This window comes from Rhinoraja longicauda, chromosome 14 (assembly GCF_053455715.1).
Source record: "Rhinoraja longicauda isolate Sanriku21f chromosome 14, sRhiLon1.1, whole genome shotgun sequence".
In the NCBI taxonomy this organism is placed as follows: Eukaryota; Metazoa; Chordata; class Chondrichthyes; order Rajiformes; family Arhynchobatidae; genus Rhinoraja; species Rhinoraja longicauda.
In genome coordinates, this window is record NC_135966.1 from 24,033,897 (window position 1) to 24,055,668 (window position 21,772).

Genomic DNA, 21,772 nt, shown 5'->3' on the forward strand with positions numbered 1-21,772 from the left:
TCTGGCTTTTTTCCAATTTTAAGTAAAAGGATAAAATATTTAATTTTGGAATCTGTTTCAACAGTACCTCATTTGGCAAAAGCTAATATTACTTTTATTGGTCTTAATGCAATAAAAGACTTGGCCTGGGATTATGCAATGTCATTAATATTCAAACAAATGTTTTATCCCTGCTTTCGTTGGCCTGGATCAAAGACTTCAGACAATCCTACTAGAAAATGAATCCAAAGCACAAAATTATCCTGAATTGTAATAAAACACCAACTTTCCCAAAGAACCACAATGCAGATCAGAAATTTATATGGACTTAGTTTTTCTTTTAGAGATACATTGTGAAAACAGGCCTTTTGGCCCACTGAATCCATGCTGACCATCAATCACCCGTACACTAGCTCTATGCTATCCTAGTTTTGTGTCCTACACATGAGGGACAATTTACAGAAGCCAATTAACCTACAAACCTACTTGTCTTTAGAATATGGGAGGAAACCTGAACACCCGCAGAAAACCCACGTGCTCACAGGGAGAAAGTACAAACTTTGTACAGACAGCACCCATGGTCACGATCAAACCTGGGTCTCTACTACTGCTACACTATTGTGCCGCCCTTATATTCCTATTTTAAGAGATGTGTCAATGGATCTGGTTTACAGCTTAAACGTCAGGTGTCCCTCACCCTGTATGTCAACAAAATTTGAAGAAACTAAACAAGAAAACATAAAGCTTCCAAAAAGATTCCACATCTCTGCCAGATACTCATTTTTAAAGCAATTAACATTCAAGGCAAATAAAACCCAATGAGCGAATAATAAATGACCTTTCTGGATTGAAGGTCGATGTCTTTTGTTGTAAATTGACAACAAACAGGAGGCTTTAGTCTGAGAGACTGTGATTATTGGTTTACTCTACAGAGATCACTGCACTTTGTGAACTATTTAAATGATGTAGTGGCGAATTATGATTAGCCATATGAAATATTTACTCGTGATACTGAGCCATTTGATGAAGTGATCAGAATTGAGTAGACTAACAAGATTCAAAGTGATCTAAATCAATTACGTGGAAAGCCAAATGGATTTTAAAATGGATAAATGCACTATTTGTTTAGGTAATGGACACTGAAGCAGGAAACGCAAAACATGCCAGTAATCAATGGAGGGCCAGGTTTCCTCAAGTTCAGTTTCAACACCATAAAGAGCATAGACAGCTTAGGCCTAATACATTCTCAGCAGTGGCCAGTATCCTGGAACAGACTTGAGCTGACCACAGTGGTAATGAGCAGATTCTTCTCCAGTGAATGACAGTCACTAAATGTATTTCACGGCTTCCTCAACACCTTTTAAACTTCATTGGCAGGGGGACATTGGGATGAGGAGGAAAGGAAGTGAGGTGTTGGGGATGGTCTCACCAGCCTGTCTATCAAGCGACATGGGAGGTAAATAAGATAAGTTATAGCAGTAGAATTAGGCCATTCAGCTCAAGTCTACTCTTCCATTCAATCATGGCTGACCTAATCCCATTTTCCTGCCTCCTCCCCATAACCCTTGACACCTGTTTGTCTGATATACTGCCTTCATTGGTCATGGCAATGAATACAGGTGTTGACGCTTCATGTTACAATTGTACAATGTGTTTGCGGAGACCACACTTGGAGAATTGTATGCCGTTCTGGCCACCCAGCTACAGGAAGGATGCCATTAAACAGGAAAGAGTGTGGAAAATATTCACAAGGATGTTATGGGACTGCATTATAAAGAGGTTGGATAAGCTGGGATTTTTTTCCCCCTGGACAATAGGAGGATGAGGGATGGACCCGTATTGAGATACATGAAATCATGACATGCATAGATAACATGGATGGTCACAGTCTTTTTCACAGGGTAGAAGACATAAATTGAAATACAAAGGAGAAAGATTTAAAAGGGGACCTGAGGGGCAACTTCTTCTACACAGAGGGTGGTGGATATATGGAAAGAAGCTGTACAGGCAGATACAATTACAAATGTTGAAAAAACCTTTAAACAGGTACATGGGTAGGAAAGGTTTAGTGGGATTTGGGCCAAATAGAGGCCGCAGGGACTCCCATCCCCTTGCGGGGACTGTGCCGGTCGGTCGGGGACGAGCTGTCTGTCCGTGGGCGTGGGGAAGAGAGTGGAAGTTTTGTTGCCTCCATCACAGTGAAGGGGTGTTTGGAGTCACTGTGTTGGGGTCATGTGTCTTGTGTTCTTTTTTTTGTGTGACTGCTATGTAATTTCGTTCGGTACCTTGGTACCGAATGACAAATAAAGCTCTGTAAATTAGACTATCTTGGATTGACATCTTGGTCAGCATGGACAAATTGGACTGAATGACCTGTCTCCATACTGAATGACTTGAGGAGAATATCAGAGATGGGGAAGTGGAAGGATTGCTGACCAAGACATAAATAAATAATATCAACCAAGAGCATCTACAAAAGGTGCTACCTCAAAAAGGCAACATCTATCATCAAGGAACCCTACAAGCCAGGCAGGATATACAGAAGCCTGAAGACACTCACCACCAGGTTCAAGAACAGCTACTTTCATACAACTATCATGTTCTTCAATCTATCCCTACAACCCTAATCCTACTTTGACAATGGAATACCACAGACCATCTCTTGCATTACCACAATCATGTTTTTGTCTCCTACTTGTGTTTATGCGCCATTGTCATGTCTTTTAGACATTTTATGTGTATTTTACGTATAATCTGTTTTTATGGTTGAGCCTATGTGCCCGTGATGCTGCTGCAAGATTTTTCTTTCTATCTGTAGCTCACGATACTTATGCATATAATAATAAATTCAACTTGAATAAGGGAGATAACATTCCATGAAGAAACTGTTTCAAAATAACCTACTGCATTAGGGTTAGGGTTGATCAAGGTTAGTCGGGAATTTTTTTGTTCCACATTCAGAGAGAGACAATGGGAAAGTCAGGCTCAAACTCGCATATTGCAGCAAGATAAGAACTGACCAGTGAACCAATGATAAGTATTTGGTGCTCCCCTTTATCTTTTCATCACCTGAGTTAACAGAACTCAGTTAATCTTGGGTTCAAAACTAACAATTAACCAGCATTGACTGCCATTTCTGAAATGGTGTTCCAAATTACCAGTAGGCTTTGCTTGTGGAAGTCTTTTCTAACTTCACCTCTAATTTTAGAGTATGACCTTTCATTTAGGACTGCTCAAACAGTGAAAATAGTTTTCACCCACATGAATAGTTTTCAGTTGCCTTTAATTTCTTTCAAATCTCAGTCATTTCAACACAGCATAAATTCAAAATATACAAATATAGTACGTGTGATTATTATTTTTTGTAATTTGACTCTTCGAGTGCTGTTATCATTCTGACTGATGTATCTTACTCTTGTTCCAAGGTCAATACTGTATATCCTTGTCACTTCTTGGTAAGCAGAACTGAAAACCATACAATAAAGTCTAACCAGGACTTTGCATAACTACTACCCTGGATAGAAAGGCTTTCTTTCTTTTAGACTGCTGGATTATTTTCTGTACCCATTCATAATGTTTTACTGACATACATGAACTTCACTTTGGATTTTCAATGGTCTTAACATTTCACCCCTAGAGAAAGCACAATTATGAACGTCACATATACTTACATCAAAATCTTTATGCCACATTTCTACCCGTGGAATAATTAATACCTCATGATTTAATGTTCAAGTCAAGTCAAGTCAAGTCAAATTTATTTGTCACATACACATACACGATGTGCAGTGAAATGAAAGTGGCAATGCCTGCGGATTGTGCACAAAAAAGAATTACAGTTACAGCATATAAATAAAGTTAATAAGTTACTATAGTGTAGACAAAAATTTAGTCTCTGGGGTTATAAAAGTTGACAGTCCTGATGGCCTGTGGGAAGAAACTCCGTCTCCGTCTCATGTTTGTATTTATACTGCTTACAAAGCTTTTTTTTCCGAGATCAAAACTGAAGACTAGGAAACAGATTTAATGCTCATGTTGTATAAACTAATTATGGATTTGTTATGTTTTGAAATGGTACTCTTTGACATTCACATTTGTTTGCAGCTTTTGTTTCCCAGCTTACATTATCAGCTCATTGATTTGTTCCTATCCAACATCAACTGTGATCCCAACCTCCTGGATCTGGAAATAATTGCGATCACTTTCGACTCCAGAGAGAAAAAAAACAATTTTTACTCACATGGCCCTTTCCAGGTTGCAATCATAAGGTCCTGAACAGCACATGGCTTTATCAATGTGATTGAATTTCCAGTTCTTTGCTCCCAAATGCATTTATGAAAATGCACACTTAACAATCATAGCCTTCCCCTACTTCTACCTCAACCCCCCATTTGCCCCACCGATAGCAGTAGAAAAGCATGTCTGAAGAAGGGTCTCGACTCGAAACGTCACCCATTCCTTCTCTCCAGAGATGCTGCCTGAGTTACTCCAGCTTTTTGTATCTATCTTCGGAATGCATGGAATGCCTTGCAAATATTGGTGCCTTCCCCAAAATGCAAATACACACTTGCCTTCGGAAGAGCTGGAAAGAATGCAATGGAGGCCAGATTAATAACCTTTTGTTTGTTATCAGTATCGGCACTGTTAAAAGGAAAATCGTTTTTTTGGTATGCTGAGATACGAGTTCAATTTAGAGGCAATATCAACACAGCAACAATGAGCAATGGGAGGACCTTGGCTCATTAATATGATGCCAGAATATACACTTTCCAGCAGTACATTTCCAGCAGTCCCTTGGCAGTTCCCAGCAGATAGCGGAGGCCTTGCAGAGCACTATAACTACCCACGGCAGCCTTGAAAGGCCTTGGCAGATGATGACACTCCACCCCCAAGCTGATCAATCATCAATGCCAGCAAATAGCAACATTACATAACATTGAAGTATTTCAACAACTCAAGTATTCAAAGCTGCATTATTTGCTGTCTTCTTTCCTTTCAATATTTTGTGGGAGAAATATTTCAATGGTTATCCGAAGGACTCATGCTTCTTTACAATTAAAATAAAGCACTTATCACCATTTCACAGGTTTGCCTTGTAAACCCTTGTTTTATAACCCTTGTTATGCGGAGGAGGGGAGTGAGGGGGGGGGGTGGGGTGGGGTGGGGTGGTGTCTGTTATTGCCGGTTCTCATCTATAATCGAGTACGGGATTATCATCATATCAATAGTAAAAAACAAGGATCTGCAGATGCAGAATGACACACAAAACGACAGTACTGGAGTAACTTAGGTCAGGCAGCATCTCTGGAGAACATAGAACATGAATTGGTGGCATTTATAGTCGAGATCTTTCTCAATTAGAAAGTTGATGGCCTTGCCCTGCTAGCAGTTGGAGGAGAGGCCAGGATCAGCAGAGCATTGGTCACAGCCCGAGCCACAGGAGTGCAGGTAAGGGACGGCGGTAGCGGTGGCAGCAGTAGGCGTTGCCTGAAAGTGTCCAAGTGAGCTGCGTGGGCCAGCGTTTGGTGGCAGGAGGTCTGGCCTGGAAGCAGCCAGGGAGACAGTGCAGGCCAGCATGGCAGCCAGGCCTGGAAGCAGATAGAGAGGAAGTGTAGGCCAGGGTCTGCAGCCTGACCTGGCAGTGAAAGTCAGTAGGTCAATCTGCTATAAAAAGTGATGCAGAGGTAGAGTTGCTGTCTTACAGTGCTTGCAGTTCAATCCCAACTACAGGTGCTTTCTGTACAGAGTGTATACATTCTCCCCGTGACCATGTGGAGTTTTCTCCGAGATCTTCGGTTTCCTCCCACACTCCAAAGACGTACAGGTTTGTAGGTTAATTGCTTTGGTATAAGTGCAAATTGTCCCTAGTAAGTAGGATTGTGTTAATGTGTGGGGATCGCTGGTCGGTGCGGACTCGGTGGACTGAAGGGCCTGTTTCCGCGCTGTATCTCAAAACTAAACTAGAGAAAAAACAAAATCCATTATATAGAGATCGGTAATAACAAGGCTTTGCTGTATTCCTTATGGGGAGTGGGGGGGGTTGGGGGGATGTTTGCCAGGGGGAAAGCCATCAATTATTGGCCATCCCCAGTTACTGTTGAATTAAGTAGCTTGCTAGTCCATTTCACAGTTGACCACACTGGACTAGAGTCAGACCGATCATATTTCCTCTTCTGAATGTAATGGATGGACCAGTGTTTTTTTTTAAACAAACCCTTGTGGTCATGATTACCAACTAGCATTTTTTTTAAATGAACTAAATTTAAATGCCTAAATGGTGGGATTTGAACACAGGCCTCTGGGCCTTCCCGTACCTGATACCTAATCCGATATCATTGACACCTGAGGCAGTTTAGAAACAAACTCAGACACAGGAAAGCATGAGGGAGACTGATGCTAACTTCTCTCAGAATGGCAACATGAATCATTGAGCCACCACGGGTCTGGGCTTCTCTCCAGGCCATATCCAGGAAAAAATTTAATAGGAATCTGAGTGGTCATTTTTTCACACACAGGGTGGTAGATTTATGGAACAAGCTGCCAAAGGAGGTAGTTGAGGCAGGGACTATCCCAACGTTTAAGAAACAGTTAGACAGGTACATGGGTAGGACAGGTTTGGAGGGATATGGACCAAATGTGGGCAGGTGGGACTAGTGTAGCTGGGACATATTAGCTGGCGTGGGCAAGTTGGGACGAAGGGCCTGTTTCCATACTATGACTCTAATTAATAGTTCACGTCTAAGCCCAGATCCTTGGGAGTAAACCCAGGATAGTTTCAATCTAGTGGCCAGAAAGTATGGATGTGTTTCGCACAAAACAAATTGGCATTGCCTGGATCAACAGTAGAGAAAGCCTATAAATATGAGGAAGGTCTTGTACATGGAAATAATTTTTAAGGACTTGGCAGAGAGGTTTTTTTAGAAATAAAACTCAGTGGTCATTACTAAGGATCTAGCATTATTTTTAAAGTATGGATTCCAGGCCATTAACTAAATTTAGATGCTCCCATGGTGGAGTCTGAACACAGACCTCTGGGTTGTTGATCCAGGCCTCTAAATGACCACTCCACCTTACAGTGCCAAATCCTAAACTGAGCCCATCAACTTTTGAGGCAATATAAAATAAAAAATAAAAGTAATAATATTAAGTGGGTAAAGGATTAATTAAAAAAAAGACAGTGCTGGAGTAACTCAACGGATCAAGCAGCATCTCCGGTGAAAATCGATAGGTGATATTTTGGGTCAAAACTGATCTTCAGACTGAATGCAGTGGGAATGGGGGAAGAAAGCTGGAAGAGAGAAGGACCAGGATAAAACCTGGCAAATGATAGATGGGTACAGGTAAGTGAGGATTTTGATAGGCAGATGGCTGGGCAAAAGCTCGAGACGAAAAGGCAAAAGGTGTGAGATAAGGATAGAAGTGTTGTGAATCGTGAAGTTAGAGGAAGGAATGTAGGTGGAAGGAGAAGGGCGGGGGATGGAGGGGAGAGAAATGGGTGCGAGTCCAAGTTGACTTAGAGAAGTCCAAATTGGAGAATGAAATGTTCATATTGTTGGGTTATAAAGCCACCCAAGCAGAATACGTGGTACTGTTCCTGTGTGTGGCCTCATTCTGGCAATGCAGAAGACCCATGACAGAGAGGTCTGTATGCAAATGGTAAGAGGAGTTAAAATGGTTCACAACCAAGATATCCAATAGGCCTTGGAGAATCAAACTCAAGTGTTTGGCGAAATAATCACCGAGTCTACACTTGGTCTCACTGATGCAAAAGAGATCACATCAGGAACACGAGATGCAATTGAGGAGGTTAGAGGAGATCTAAAACAATCTAAAGGATTAGAACAGATGCAAGAATGGTTAACTTCTGATTAACCTATTTTTTTTCTCTTGAGATAAATTTTTTATTGGAGATAGGTACATCTTTACAGTCATACATTTTTAAATTGATAATATTGTCAATTATTATTATATTGTCTCCAATACATTTTGCCCCCTTTTTTTTAAAACTAGATAGAACTAAAGAAATAGATGAAGTAAAGAAAGAAAAGAGAGAGAAGCAAAATAAAAACAAAAACAAAAACAAATTATAAAGATAAGGAAAAAGTTAGTTAAAGAAGAATGGAAAAGTTTATTAAAATAACAAAAACTTCATTCGAGATATATACATACATTTCAAAGTATAGCATTTCATCCATTCTTTAGTCCGAGTGCTAGTCAGGTTCCTGTGCTGAACCATTCTGACCCTTTAAGTAATCAATAAAAGGAGACCATATTCCAATGAATAATTCCTGTTTGTCCAACAGGGAAAATCTGATTCTTTCCACGTTTAAGGTCTCCGTCATTTCTATAATCCACATTTTGATTGTGGGGACCGTAGGGCCTTTCCAAAATTTTAGAATTAATTTTTTTCCCGTTATTAAACTATAATCCATAAAGTTTCTTTGTATTGTTCTAAATGTTTGATTTAATTCTAATATTCCGAGTATAATTAATTTTGGATCTGGGTCCAATTGTGTGCTGGTTACTTTAGATATTATGCTAAAAATATTTACCCAGAATTTTTTAATTTTTATACAGTTTGCGAACATATGAAATAATGTAGCTTCTAAATGTTGACATTTATCACATTTAGGTGAGATATGTTGGAAAATTTTATGTAGTTTTGTTTTTGAATAGTGTAACCTATGTATTACTTTAAATTGTATTAGAGAATGTCTGGCGTTTAGTGAACACTGATGTATATGTTGCAAACTTTCTTCCCAAGTATCTTTCGTAATTACTTGGTTTAATTCTTTTTCCCATTTTTGTCTGTATAAGTCCGTGGAGGGAATGTCACTGTCTAATAAGATATTATATATATAAGATATTAATTTTTCTGTATTAGGATGTTTGTTCCAACATTCATCAAGAATTTCTGAATTTCTAATTCGAAAATTTTGGGAGTTCGATTTTACATAATCTCTAAGTTGAAGATATCTGAAATAATCATTTCCACGAAGACCATAAGTCTGTTGCAACTCCTGAAATGTCAGAAAGGTGCCTTCCTTATAAAGTTGTCCCATATTTTTAATTCCATAATCCTTCCATTGTGTAAAACCCCCGTCTACCCATGAAGGCTTAAACAAAGGATTATTCACAATTGGAAGAAAAAGTGATAAATTATCTAATTTTAATGTCTTTTTTAATTGTTTCCAAATTCGTGTAGCACTAAATATTATAGGGTTTTCCCTATAAATTTTTTTGTTTAATTTAGACGTAGCAAATAATATCGAACCAATATCAAAAGGTAAACAATCTTCCTTTTCCATTTTTAACCAGTCTGGTTGATGATCTATTTCTTCCAACCAGAAATTCATATTTTTAATATTAACTGCCCAGAAATAAAACAAAAAATTGGGTAAAGCCAGGCCTCCATTTATTTTTGATTTACACAAGTGTCTTTTGTTTATCCTATGATTCTTATAATCCCAGATAAAATCATTAACAATAGAGTCCAATTTTTAAAAAAAGTTTTTTGTCAGATATATCGGAATTGTCTGAAAAAGGTATAATATTTGCGGTAAAAAAATCATTTTTATGGCATTAATTTTGCCAACCATTGAGATAGGGAGTGTTTTCCAATATTGAATATTCTTATGTAGTTTGTTCAGTAATGGGGGGAAATTTGCTTTAAATAATGATGTATATATCTTAGTTACATAGATACCTAAATATTTAAATTTTTCATTTACTATTTTAAATGGAAATTGTTGTATTATCTGCTTATTATGTTCCCTTATTGGCATAATTTCGCTTTTATTCCAATTTATTCTGTATCCTGAAAATGAACCAAATTGGGTTATTAGCTTTAATAGGTTTGGAATACTAATTTCTGGTTTTGTGATGTAAATTAATACGTCATCTGCGTATAGAGAAATTTTATTCACTGTGTCCTTTGTGTTATATCCATGTATTTCCGGATGCCCCCTAACTCTTTCTGCCAGTGGCTCAATAGCAAGCGCAAATAATAATGGGGATAACGGGCATCCTTGTCTACAACCTCTAGATAGGCTAAATTTCGATGACAACCTTTGGTTTGTAAATATTCTGGCCGTGGGATTTGTATATAACAGTTTTATCCATGTACAGAATTTCTCCCCTAGTTGCATATTTTCCATCACCGAAAATAAATAAGACCATTCAACCTGATCAAATGCTTTTTCAGCATCAAGTGAGATTATTGCTAGATCTTCATTAATAATTCTCTTGGAATATATAATATTAAATAATCTTCTTAGATTATAGTATGAGTATCGTTTCTGAATGAAGCCTGTTTGGTCAGGGTGTATTAATTTATTCATCACTGTACTTAATCTATACGCTAGTATTTTAGTTAAAATTTTTTGATCTGTATTTAAAAGTGCAATTGCTCTGTATGATCCCGGATCTTCCGGATCTTTATCAGCTTTAGGAATGAGTGTTATTATAGATTCATTTAGAGTGTCTGGAAGTTTCTGTTGAGTATATATATACTCATACAGTCTATGTAAACGTGGGCTAAGCAAATCATAAAATTTTTTATAAAATTCGGAGCCTAAACCATCTGGTCCTACTGCTTTACCATTTTTTAAAGAACCAATAGACTCCTCAATATCCTTTGTCGTAATCTCCCTTTCTAATACTTCTCTATCGTTTGAATCTAAACCTTTTAAATTACATTTTTTTTTAAAGTCTGCTATTCCTTCTGATTGTGCTACGGTTTTAGTTGAATAAAGGCTCTGATAATATTGGAGAAATCTATCATTTATGTCCTTGGGCATTTTTAATAATTCTCCTGTCTCTGTTCTAATTTTATGAATTATTTTTTCCCCTTCCATTTTTCGTAACTGACGTGCTAATAGTTTTTGTGGTTTGTCTCCAAATTCAAAATGTAATTGTTTTGTTTTTTGATAGAGTTTTATTACTTGTTCTGAATACATTTTATTTAATTTATATTTCAATACCGCAATTTTATTATATTTTAGAGTAGATGGCATTCTCGCATTTTCTATATCTAGTTGTTTGATTTCACTTTCCAATGTTTGTTGCTTAATCCTGTTCTCTTTATTGTAAAAAGCTTGAGCAGAAATTAATGTACCTCGAACATACGCTTTAAACGTTTCCCACATAAGAGAAATAGGTGTGTCAGGGTTGTCATTTGCCTCAAAAAATATTTGAATCTGTTTAATAATATATTCCTGGCATGACTTTTCGTTCACAATTTGTGGGTTAAATCTCCAATATGCTTGTTTCTCGGACATTCCATTTAATTTAATCATGAATGTTAAAGGTGCATGATCTGAGATTATAATATTATGGTATTTTGAATTATAAGTAAGTGAGATAAGTTTAGCGTCGACCAAAAAATAATCTATTCTTGAATAGGTTTTATGTACAGGTGAATAAAATGAGTATTCTCGTCCAGTTGGGTTTTCCACTCTCCAAACATCTTTAATATTACTAGTGTCCATATATGCATTTAATAAGTCACTGGAATGTGATTTGGTTTTCCTTTGTCTTGTTGATCTGTCTAAATAGGAATCTAAAGTACAATTTAAATCTCCTCCAATTACTAAATTATGTTGTGCCATTTCCGGAATGCAGTTAAATATTTTCTTAAAGAACAGTGGACTATCAAAGTTTGGTCCATATACATTAACAAAAATCATTTTTTGTGCATTTAATTCTCCTATTACAATAATGTATCTGCCATCCTTATCGGTTATAGTTGATGTATGTTTGAATAAAGTACCTTTCCGAAATAATATTGCTACGCCTCTTGATTTATGTGTAAAAGAAGAATGATATGTTTTATCTATCCATTTAGCTTTCAGCCTATGCTCAGCATCTTTTTTTAAATGTGTTTCTTGGATGAAAATCACGTCAGCTTTAATTGCTTTTAAATGTGCTAATACTTTACCTCTCTTAATTGGTTCATTAATACCTTTAACGTTCCAACTGCAAAACGTTATTCCTTCGTTCCCCGTATTCATTTTTAAATCTTGCATTTTTTTGTCTATGGGGGTCTATAATAGAGCCCATGGTTCAGTTCAACAGACCCGACCCCGCACCCGAACACTGAATAGATGAATTTTAAGACTCTTAAATGCCTCTCACATATATATCTCCTTTGCTCCAATTTATAACTCCGTTCAAACTGAAAATAATAATGATAGTTTGTAATAGAAAAAAAAAGAGAATAGATTAAGAAATTAGTATTGTGCACAAAGAAGGAAAAAACTACATCTAATGTTAGTGCAGTTAGTGCTAGCCATACTAGCATGGCTACCCATCTACCGACTTCCGTAGTTGATGTTTCGAACTTATCCAGCCCCTTTGTTTCTTGGAACTTGTGTTCCATAGCAATATTTTACCGGGGGTATATCAAGTTCCAATAGTCGGAAGAGTTATGATACAAATAATAAAACCCAGAGTTTCTACCTTTTTGTTAATCAATAATTAAGCAACGGCTAAATTGTTTTCCATCTTCTAATCAATGTGATTCAATCTCAACAAGAGCATTGAAGTCAACATAAAAGCACTTCCAGAGGATCAAGTGTTTCCCCTGGCATCTCCAATTCTAATTGCACAACATTTGATAGAGAGATTGCTACGCGAGTGCAGAAAATAATGGAGCATTGAAGAATATCCTCCAACAATCATATTCTTAATTGGGGCGGCACAATGGTAGAGTTGATGCCTTACAGTGCTAGGGACCCGCGTTTGATCCTGACTACGGGCGCTTGTTTGGTTTGTACTTTCTCGCCATGACACCATGGGTTTTCCCCAGGGTGCTCCGGTTTCCTCCCGCACCCCAAAGGCGTACAAGTTTGTAGGTTAATTTGGAAATTGTCCCTAATGTGTCGAATAGTGCTAGTGTATGGGGATAGTGTAGTCGCCGCAGAGTGGAGCCTGTTTCTGCACTGTATCTCTATACTAAACTAAACTGAATGTCTTGTTGCAGTGACATGTGCAAGTTGGGATCAGGCTTAGAGGCAATCAAGGACACATGCTCCCGGAATGATCCTCTGAAAAGTGAATCTGAGATTATGGATACGCACATACATACTGCGCTCACCTACCTGGACAATGGAAATACATATGTGAGAATGCACTTTATTGACTACAGCTCGGCATTCAACACTATTATTCCCTCAAAACTCGTCCCCAAGCTCCTTGATCTTGGTCTGGAGACCTCCATCTGCGGATGAATATTCAATTTCCTGATGGGCAGGCCCCAGGTGAGAATTGGCAGCCACACCTCTTCCTCACTGATCCTCAACACAGGCACACCACAGGGCTGTGTGCTCAGTCCTCTCCTGTACTCCCTGTTCACGCATGACTGTACTGCTAAGCATAGCTCAAATAGCATCCTAAAGTTTGCTGACGACACGACTATCTTGGGCCTCATCACAGACAACAATGAGACGGCCTACAGAGAGGAGGTAAAGGCACTAAACAGCTGGTGCCAGGAAAATAACCTCTCTCTCAATGTCAGCAAAATTAAAGAGATGATCGTGGACTACAGGAGACAGTGGGGGAGTGGACACCTCCCCATCCACATCGGTGATGCTGAGGTTGAAAGGGTCAGCAGCTTTAAGTTCCTCGGTGTGCACATCACTGAGGACCTATCCTGGACACTGCACACGGACACAATAACAAAGAAGGCCCACCAGCGGCTCTTTTTCCTGAGAAGACTGAGGAAGTTTGGCATGATCGCCAGCATCCTCACAAACTTCTACAGATGCACCATCGAGAGCCTGCTGACGGGCTGCATTACAGTCTGGTACGGGAACTGTTCAGCCCACAGCCACAAATCACTGCAGAGAGTGGTGAAGGCAGCACAGCACATCACTGGCAACTGTCTCCCGGCCATTCAGGACATTTTCTACCGGCAGTGCCTGCGGAAGGCACGCAGCATCATCAAGGACCACAGCCACCCAGCACGCAGGCTGTTCTCCTTGTTACCGTCAGGCAGACGATACAGGAGTATGGCTGCGTGTAGCACCAGACTTAAGAACAGTTTCTACCATCAGGCTTCTGAACTCATAAACACATTTCAAATCATATATGTTTGATTATTTTTAATATTGTCTTTTTACCTATTTTTAATATTGTCTTTTTACCTTACTAATGTCATTTTTTAAAATCTTATTTATCCTTGGAATATTACTGCTGAGGTGACCCGTTGTCTTGTCAAATACATTTCATTGTACCGTTGACCCTGTGCCAACCTACATATGACAAATAAAATTTATTGTTATTATTATTATTACATTTGCACCCTATAACACTCAAATTCCTTGGCCTCCGGACGAGTTTAAAATCTTGCAGTCTTATACATGTCCTGCATGGTGCAATACAGGGCTGTCTACCATGCTCTTACATTCATTCTGCCAAGATTAGTGACACATTCAGCAGCGATTATCTGACCTACATTCTCTGAGCAAGGCTCCTGATTTAAAACACGTTCCCGAATTCACCCTGCAAAAGATCTGCTATAGACAAAAATAACCACATTGACAACATATTTATCTAATTCAGAAACTCAATTCTAATATTAAATCAATATTTTAATAACCAACAATACACTTAAAGATGAAATGGTCTTTGTTTTCAAAATAAAATTTAAGAAAAGGTGATTTAGAAACCAACGCACTAATACAATAGAAAATATTAGAAATATTGCCAAATTTAATTAAAATGGAAAAATAAACCCAACATATTAGTAGTTTAGGTAAAACAACAGTCATTTTTATGCTTATTATACAAATACAATTTTCTTTTCATGCTCAATACTTAACATCAATCTCATTGCACTGTACTCTCATTACATTTCAACATAGAAAATAGGTGCAGAATGAGGCCATTTGGCCCTTCGAGCCAGCACCGCCATTCATTGTGATCATGACTGATCATCCACATTCAGTAACCTGTTCCTGCCTTTTCCCCATATCCCTTGATTCCACTAGCCCCTAGAGCTCTATCTAACTCTTTTAAATTCATCCAGTGAATTGGCCTCTACTGCTTTCTGTGGCAGAGAATTCCACAAATTCACAACTCTCTAGGTTAAAATGTTTTTTCTCATCTCAGTTTTAAATAGCCTCCCCATTATTCTTAGACTGTGGCCCTTGGTTCTGGACACCCCCAACATTGGGAACATTTTTCCTGCATCTCGCTTGTCCAGTCCTTTTATAATTTTATACATTTCTATAAGATCCCCTCTCATCCTTCTAAATTCCAGTGAATACAAGCCCAGTCTTTCCTGATATGACAGTTCCGCTATCCCGGGGATTAACCTCGTGAACCTACGCTGCACTGCCTCAATAGCAAGGATGTCCTTCCTCAAATTAGGAGACCAAAACTGCACACAATACTCCAGACGTGGTCTCACCAGGGCCCTGCACAACTGCAGAAGGACCCCTTTACTCAAATCCCCTCGTTATGAAGGCCAACATTTTATTAATAAACGTTGAGTCAAAACAATTTTACCATTACCTGATCACTGACTTTTCCTTCAAGGCAATATTATTTCTAGCTATTATTTGCAATGATTCATGGAATTAAACTTGGTCACGTACCCATATTTACAGCAGTGGCTGGACTGGTGCTGCTTTCCTCATGCCTGGCAAGTCTGCTGCTACCAACTTCACACTCGCTCTCCTCCTCTGCTTTGGAGCTGTTCAGTCGTGTGCTGCAGTTTAGCATTCCGTCACTGAGCGGATCTGTGTATCTTGCAGTTCCTGGTCGCAGTTCCAAACTATTGTTGCAGCCTTTTGTTCCCTTTTCCTCTTCAGCTGAATCCACAACATGGAAACTGCACAGTTTTATAATTGCAGTACCAGCAGTTTCAAGTCCATGAGGTGTCAGGCTTTCTATTTTCTCCATTTATAAATCGTGACTATAGACCAAAAGAAAAACACAACTTAGTTTACTCCCTATGCTGTGTTTATACGGCTATTTGACCATAAAGATTTAAGAGGATTTTATTACAGGTCATCTGTATGTTCAGTGAAACTTTGTCCCTGTGCCAGAAGCTGGCAGCTAGATTCTTGATATATTTAAAGGAGAAAGTCAACTTTTCCAAATGTTATTTCTTAGCCTGATGTGTTAGTCTTCAAACTTCCGTTCTCAGTCACTTTGTTAGAATCCTGTACAATATGTACAAAAATAGTCTTTGTTCTTCTAACTTCATGTCAAAAGCATCCTTTTCCATCAATTTGCATCAGAAACCAGTGTTAATCAATCACAAAATGAAATTCTGCAAAACAAAAACAGATGACATTAGAACAACCATGAGGGCTTCTCTTTACTATTTGCGGCAGATCTGGGTAGGTAGCTCCAAATATCAGGTTCACTCTCATTTTTCTGCTTCAGAAACAGATAGCAATCTGTCTTATTTTAAAGTTATTTCCTCGTAGCTATTTTGTGTTCAAAGGTTAAAATATTTCACCAGTAGGCAAATAGCTGCAGAGATAAGGTGGAAGAATATCTTCAGCATTATCTCTAGTTTGTAGGAGAAACAAGGCAAACAAAATTATGAATCGCCTCAAGACAGATCCATACCCAGAGAAGTTGTGGAAACAAAATAAAGCTGACGCCTACCACAGAAATCTCTTGTTCAGAGGGTGTGGAAGCAAGGAAGGAATCATTCACAACAAACACAGATTTACCGTTCTTGTTCCAAAAGCTCCACACTTTAGAATATTTACTTGAATGCTTATTGAGAAGAGTTATTTTTTCTTATGTGTTATGCAAAAGTGTTTCCCTGATAAAGCACCCTTATCCAAGTGTGCAAAACCTACTTTACTTGCAAAATATGTGCTGTATTTTGCAATTTGAGGTTTTGCATTTTCCCCCAGAAGTACAACCAATAACCAAATAAAGCTACGAACTAATATAACTTTATTTTTCTTTGAATGCTTATAGGCATTGAATCATATGACCACTCATAAGAAACCTCGAGTTCATATGTTTATTCATTGTGGTCAAAAGTTTCCCTTCGTCCCTTGGGCATAAACTCCACTTGTACACTGCCAAGTAGCATTTGCAGTTGGCACCAGTGAAATGACAAATTTATCCCAAGTTGCTATTTTTCTCCCTTTTCCTCTCCCTGGCGCACACAGCTTAAAAACTGTACTTCACGATTAAAAACAGGTCAAGTCAAAATTCCATGTACATCAATGCAGATTTGTTTCATTTCTAGTTTATTTGTAGAAAGGGTGGAGAAAGAGCAGAACATTTCCACGTGGTAAGATTACATCTGCTCACAACAGGTAGTTTTACTCAAAACTAGCGACATTTATTTTAAAAATATGTCTCGCCAGGAAAAAGATTTTGTTGAGATTCAAAGTGGCTTACCTCAGTAAATGAAATGGAGAAATCCACCCATTATTCAATGCAACTTTTCCAGCTGATGTGCCTTATAGTAAGACGTGTTTTGGTTTTCAACAGTGCCTGTATTGCAACACAAGGATTATAGTTCTATATTTGTGCAGTGTAGTAGAACATGGGAAGAAAACCTGTAGTTTGTCTTTGGAGTACTGTAATTCACTTACTGAAATGGCTCAACGATAAGAACATTTCCAATGATGAATTGAAGAAATGGCATGAATATTGTTGATGGTGAAGTTGAACAAAACTTTCCTCAAGGGCACTTCAAATCAATGAAAATGTCCCTGTTACTCAGCTTGATAGCAAATTAATAGTTAACTCAGTTATAAAGTATATCAAATGTTATTACTTCTATTTTATTCGTAATGTTCACTTTTAGCACAAATAACTAACATTATTAGAAACTACAACTGAAATTGAAGTGGAAAACCAACTTGATTTAGATTGTACACATACACCATCAGTGTGTTTTAGAAAGCATTCCGCTGTTTGAAATCCCATAGCAAAATTACACAGACGAAAACAAAACTTGCAAATGTTTCAGGTTCACATATTTGAGGACATCAGACCAATATAGAAACTGCTAAAATAAAATTGGTTTTGGAACGTTTCTAAGTCATGTGTACATCAAGGCTTTCCAATTTCAAATCATCCACAGAACTGAAATTCAACTGAACACACAAAGATTCCATTATCATCTGTAGCACAGAATAAGGCTTTATCTCAGTCTAAAAATAAATACTACAGCCCAAAATTTCAAATAAATTGGCAAATTCACAAATTCTGCATTTTTGAACAGTGTAAATCAATTGATAATATGCTACAAATCAAAGAAATGGGGAATGCAGAAATATATTCAGGTTTTACTGCAGTCCCACCATACTATGTACACAACAGACTAGATTTGCAAGAGAATGTGCATAGACAGTAATATTGATAAGCAGCATTTACTGTTCTAGATATTAAACATTGAATTCATAAGTGATTTTCACATTTCAAAAGATGTTTCAAAAGCCATTTAAGTTGAGAGATGAGGTAGGAGAGGTGGAAATTATCATGCATTCATATCTTATGGCTAGGAGAGAAGGCAGGGGGAGGAAATGGAGCAGACAAACTGACCCCAGTTTTGACAAAAGGTCTTTGACCTAACGTGTTGACTCTGTTTCTCTTCTCACAGATTATGTTGAACAGTTTGAGTATTAGATTTGCAACATCTCCAGAGTTTTTTATTTTATTTTCATGCTCCCTGTTAACTATAATGGAGGTAAAACAATAAATGAGGGAAAAATACATTATTAAAAGTATCTGTTGAAGATGGCACCTTCAGAAATCTGATGACAGTGAAGATATGAAGAGCAGTGTAGAAGACAATGACAGCAGTCAAATGTAGAATCAGGGTCTCAATCGGGGGCCGTGCCGGATATGGGGAATGATAATAGAGTCAGGCAGGTTGAGTGCAATTGAAAACCATACGTGCAGAAAAATGTCTTCTTTGAAAATGTAGTGGCTGGCTGGAAATCTCTGCCCCAGAGGGCAGTGGAGGCCAGAACATCAAATATATTTAATGTAGAGATTGATAAATATTTCAGAGATAAAGGAATTGAGGGATATGTATAACTGCCCACAGAAGGGCCAACACAGATAACTTATAATGATACTGAATGGTGGGGCAGGTTGGTGGCACCTGGCAGCTTTTTTCTGCTCTCGTGTTCTAGATGAGATATCAATAAATCAGAAGAAACAAAACCTCTTTGTTTCACCCCTCCTCCACACCCCCCCCCCACATAAAATAACACTGTGTGGGGGGGGGAGAGGACAACATTATTGGTGGCTATCCAGTCAGGGCCGTCTTAACGCATGGGCCTGATCGGTACTTGCCCGGGGCCCCACGAGCATAGGGGCCCCATGCTGATCTGTGTATGTTAAGTGACTTGCAATAAATAAATACTACTTTAAAAATGTAGGTTCAATAAGTGCTTTTTTCGCAACATTTTCGGTCCCTAAGTGCTTCTCACAGCGATCTGTTTCGCAACAATTAGCTCCCTAAGTGCTTTGCTTTTCCATCCCTAAGTGCTTCTCACAGCGATCTGTAAGTGCTTTTCGCAACAATGTAGCACCCTAAGTCCATCGCTAAGTGCTTTTCGGTAAGTGCTTTTCGCCGGCACGACAGGGGGGGGGGGGGCTGGTAGGGAAAGGGGGGGTGGGGGACAGTAACGGTAGGGGCCCCAGTACACTGCTTTGCCCGGGGGCCCATAATGCTGTAAAAACGGCCCTGTATCCAGTGACTGTGTACAACTTGGTGAAGACAAAATTGGGCTGGGGGATACGATGCTTCCCTCCTCGTGATTACCCCCAAACCCGAAATCACCCTAGACCTGAGAACTGGTTAACAGAGCAAGACACCATATAGCCAGCGCTTCCCCGGGGACAGTAACATTCCTGGGATTAATTCATCTGTGAAAGAGTCCATCGTTACTCGGATTTATATATTTTTTTAAATGAATAAAATCTCGCAATAAAATGAGGACCGACCTGTTGGAGTTTGGTCTCGTAGTCAGTCAGATGAGCTGTCAACCGATCCAAGGGCAAGGCAGTCCCTGTTCAAAAGATTTACAATGGGTTTTTAATATTGCAGTGGTCTGTGTGAATGCAGCAATAGCCAAACAATTTGAAGTCAGTCGGTTGTAAAGCAAAACAATGGTCTACTTGGAAGTTGATCACTGCAAGGCTTGTTTGGTGAGAGCGATGAGTAATGTCCTCACTACAGCCCGTCGCTGCCTGCCTGACCTTCTGAACACAATTGGGGAGCGCTGCGGCAGGCAGCGAGATTCGCCTGGTCTCACGGCTGGAAGAAAGCCGCAGATACACCGAGCGTGGGGCGATGCTGGAACCGTTCCAGGCGACAGGTAAACGAGTAAAACTCGCCTTCAGTGATCCGAGCAAACTTCCTGTTTAATCAGATCCGCAGACTCGGAGATCCCGGTTGCAATGGACGGAGGAACTTTCACTCAACGACCTTCGCTATCTCGCCCACAACAGTGGGGGGGGGGGGGGGGGTTGGGGGAAGGCGACCACCAACCTCCAATGCCCCAGCACGCCGCAAGACAAGTGCACAGGCACGCACTCCAGGACAGCTTTTATAGTCTGTCCTCAAAACATGCATCAATTTGAGCTTCTTCCTCGTTCACATCGAGGAGCCGTAATGACACTCTCTCTCTCTCTCTCTCTCTCTCTGCAGTCGTGTCATCTCACCTTGGATTAGGACTGCCCCGGCTTGTGCCTTGGTAGTGCAGCCGGATAGTGCAATAGGAACAGACTTCACAGCACAGTTGTCAGTGAAAGGAAACATGCGTATCCTCTCTGTAATCCTCTCTCAGTCTGAAGAAGGGTCTCGACCCGAAACGTCACCCATTCCTTCTCTCCCGAGACGCTGCCCGACCTGCTGAGTTACTCCAGCACTTTGTGAATAATTCTCTCTGTAATAAAGTTGAGTTTAAATGCTCCCTTTCACTAGCCTCCGCATCCTGCCCTCTGGCATTACTTAAAAGACGGCTGGATTTGGGGCATGTGGTGCTGTCTGTATTGAGCACGTTTGAAGCGTTGATTAGGAGTGGTAGGTTTCGCTTCCTGCGTTTCTTATCCTGGATAATGTTTTAATGTGACTGGCCACACGGAACCGCTGGAAACCACAACCGCCTGACAGCTGTGGCTCGATTTATTCACAAAATGCTGGAGTAACTCAGCAGGTCGGGCAGCATCTCAGGAGAGAAGGAATGGGTGACGTTTGAGGTTGAGACCCTTCTTCAGACTGAAGAAGGGTCTCGACCCGAAACGTCACCCATTCCTTCTCTCCTGAGATGCTGCCTGACCTGCTGAGTTACTCCAGCATTTTGTGAATAAATCGATTTGTACCAGCATCTGCAGTTATTTTCTTATACTACTGATAGCTGTGGCTCCACTGGTCAGTAGCGCAGTGTCGCCTCCTGCTCTGCCTTGTCTCCGGGATTGATCCCAGTGGCCGTTCAACACCAATATCTTTGGCAAATATTTGGTCGCTTGCAATGGCTCAGGTTTTGTGAAATCAATGGCAATGGCAGCAAAACACAACGTCGCCACACGGATACTTGGAGGTAATCGAACGAATAACTGAGGTTTCAACACACCCTGGCCTTGGCACTGAAAAATCCCACGACTTGTTGACGTGCGTTTTTAGTCGTGCCCTCAGCAGTAATTCTGGCCGTTTTAGGTTTGTTAACATAGAACAATGCAGCCACAGCAACTGGCCCTTCGGCCCACAATGTCCCGGCAGAACATGATGCCAGGTTCAACTAAACCCTTCGAAGATAGACAGAAAATGCTGGAGTAACTCAGTGGACCAGGC

The 21,772-nt window shown here is 39.6% G+C and overlaps 1 protein-coding gene across 5 annotated transcripts in view; it reads right to left on the minus strand.

Moving 5' to 3' along the window:
• LOC144600137 (SH3 domain and tetratricopeptide repeat-containing protein 2-like) overlaps window positions 1-20,720 on the minus strand; it is a 91,279-nt gene extending 70,559 nt beyond the window's left edge. For 2 of the 5 annotated variants that reach the window (XM_078411581.1, XM_078411586.1), the window contains exons 1-3: window positions 19,924-20,018; window positions 17,359-17,454; window positions 15,579-16,258 (exon numbers count right to left, since the gene is read on the minus strand). In XM_078411581.1, the coding sequence (XP_078267707.1) occupies window positions 15,579-15,885 (307 nt within the window). In that variant the 5' untranslated portion in view covers window positions 15,886-16,258; window positions 17,359-17,454; window positions 19,924-20,018. Of the gene's footprint in view, window positions 1-15,578; window positions 16,259-17,358; window positions 17,455-17,555; window positions 17,621-19,923; window positions 20,019-20,643 lie in introns of those variants that run through there. The other 3 variants (XM_078411582.1, XM_078411585.1, XM_078411584.1) reach the window with 3 other exon arrangements.
• Between the last annotated feature and the right edge of the window lie 1,052 nt (window positions 20,721-21,772).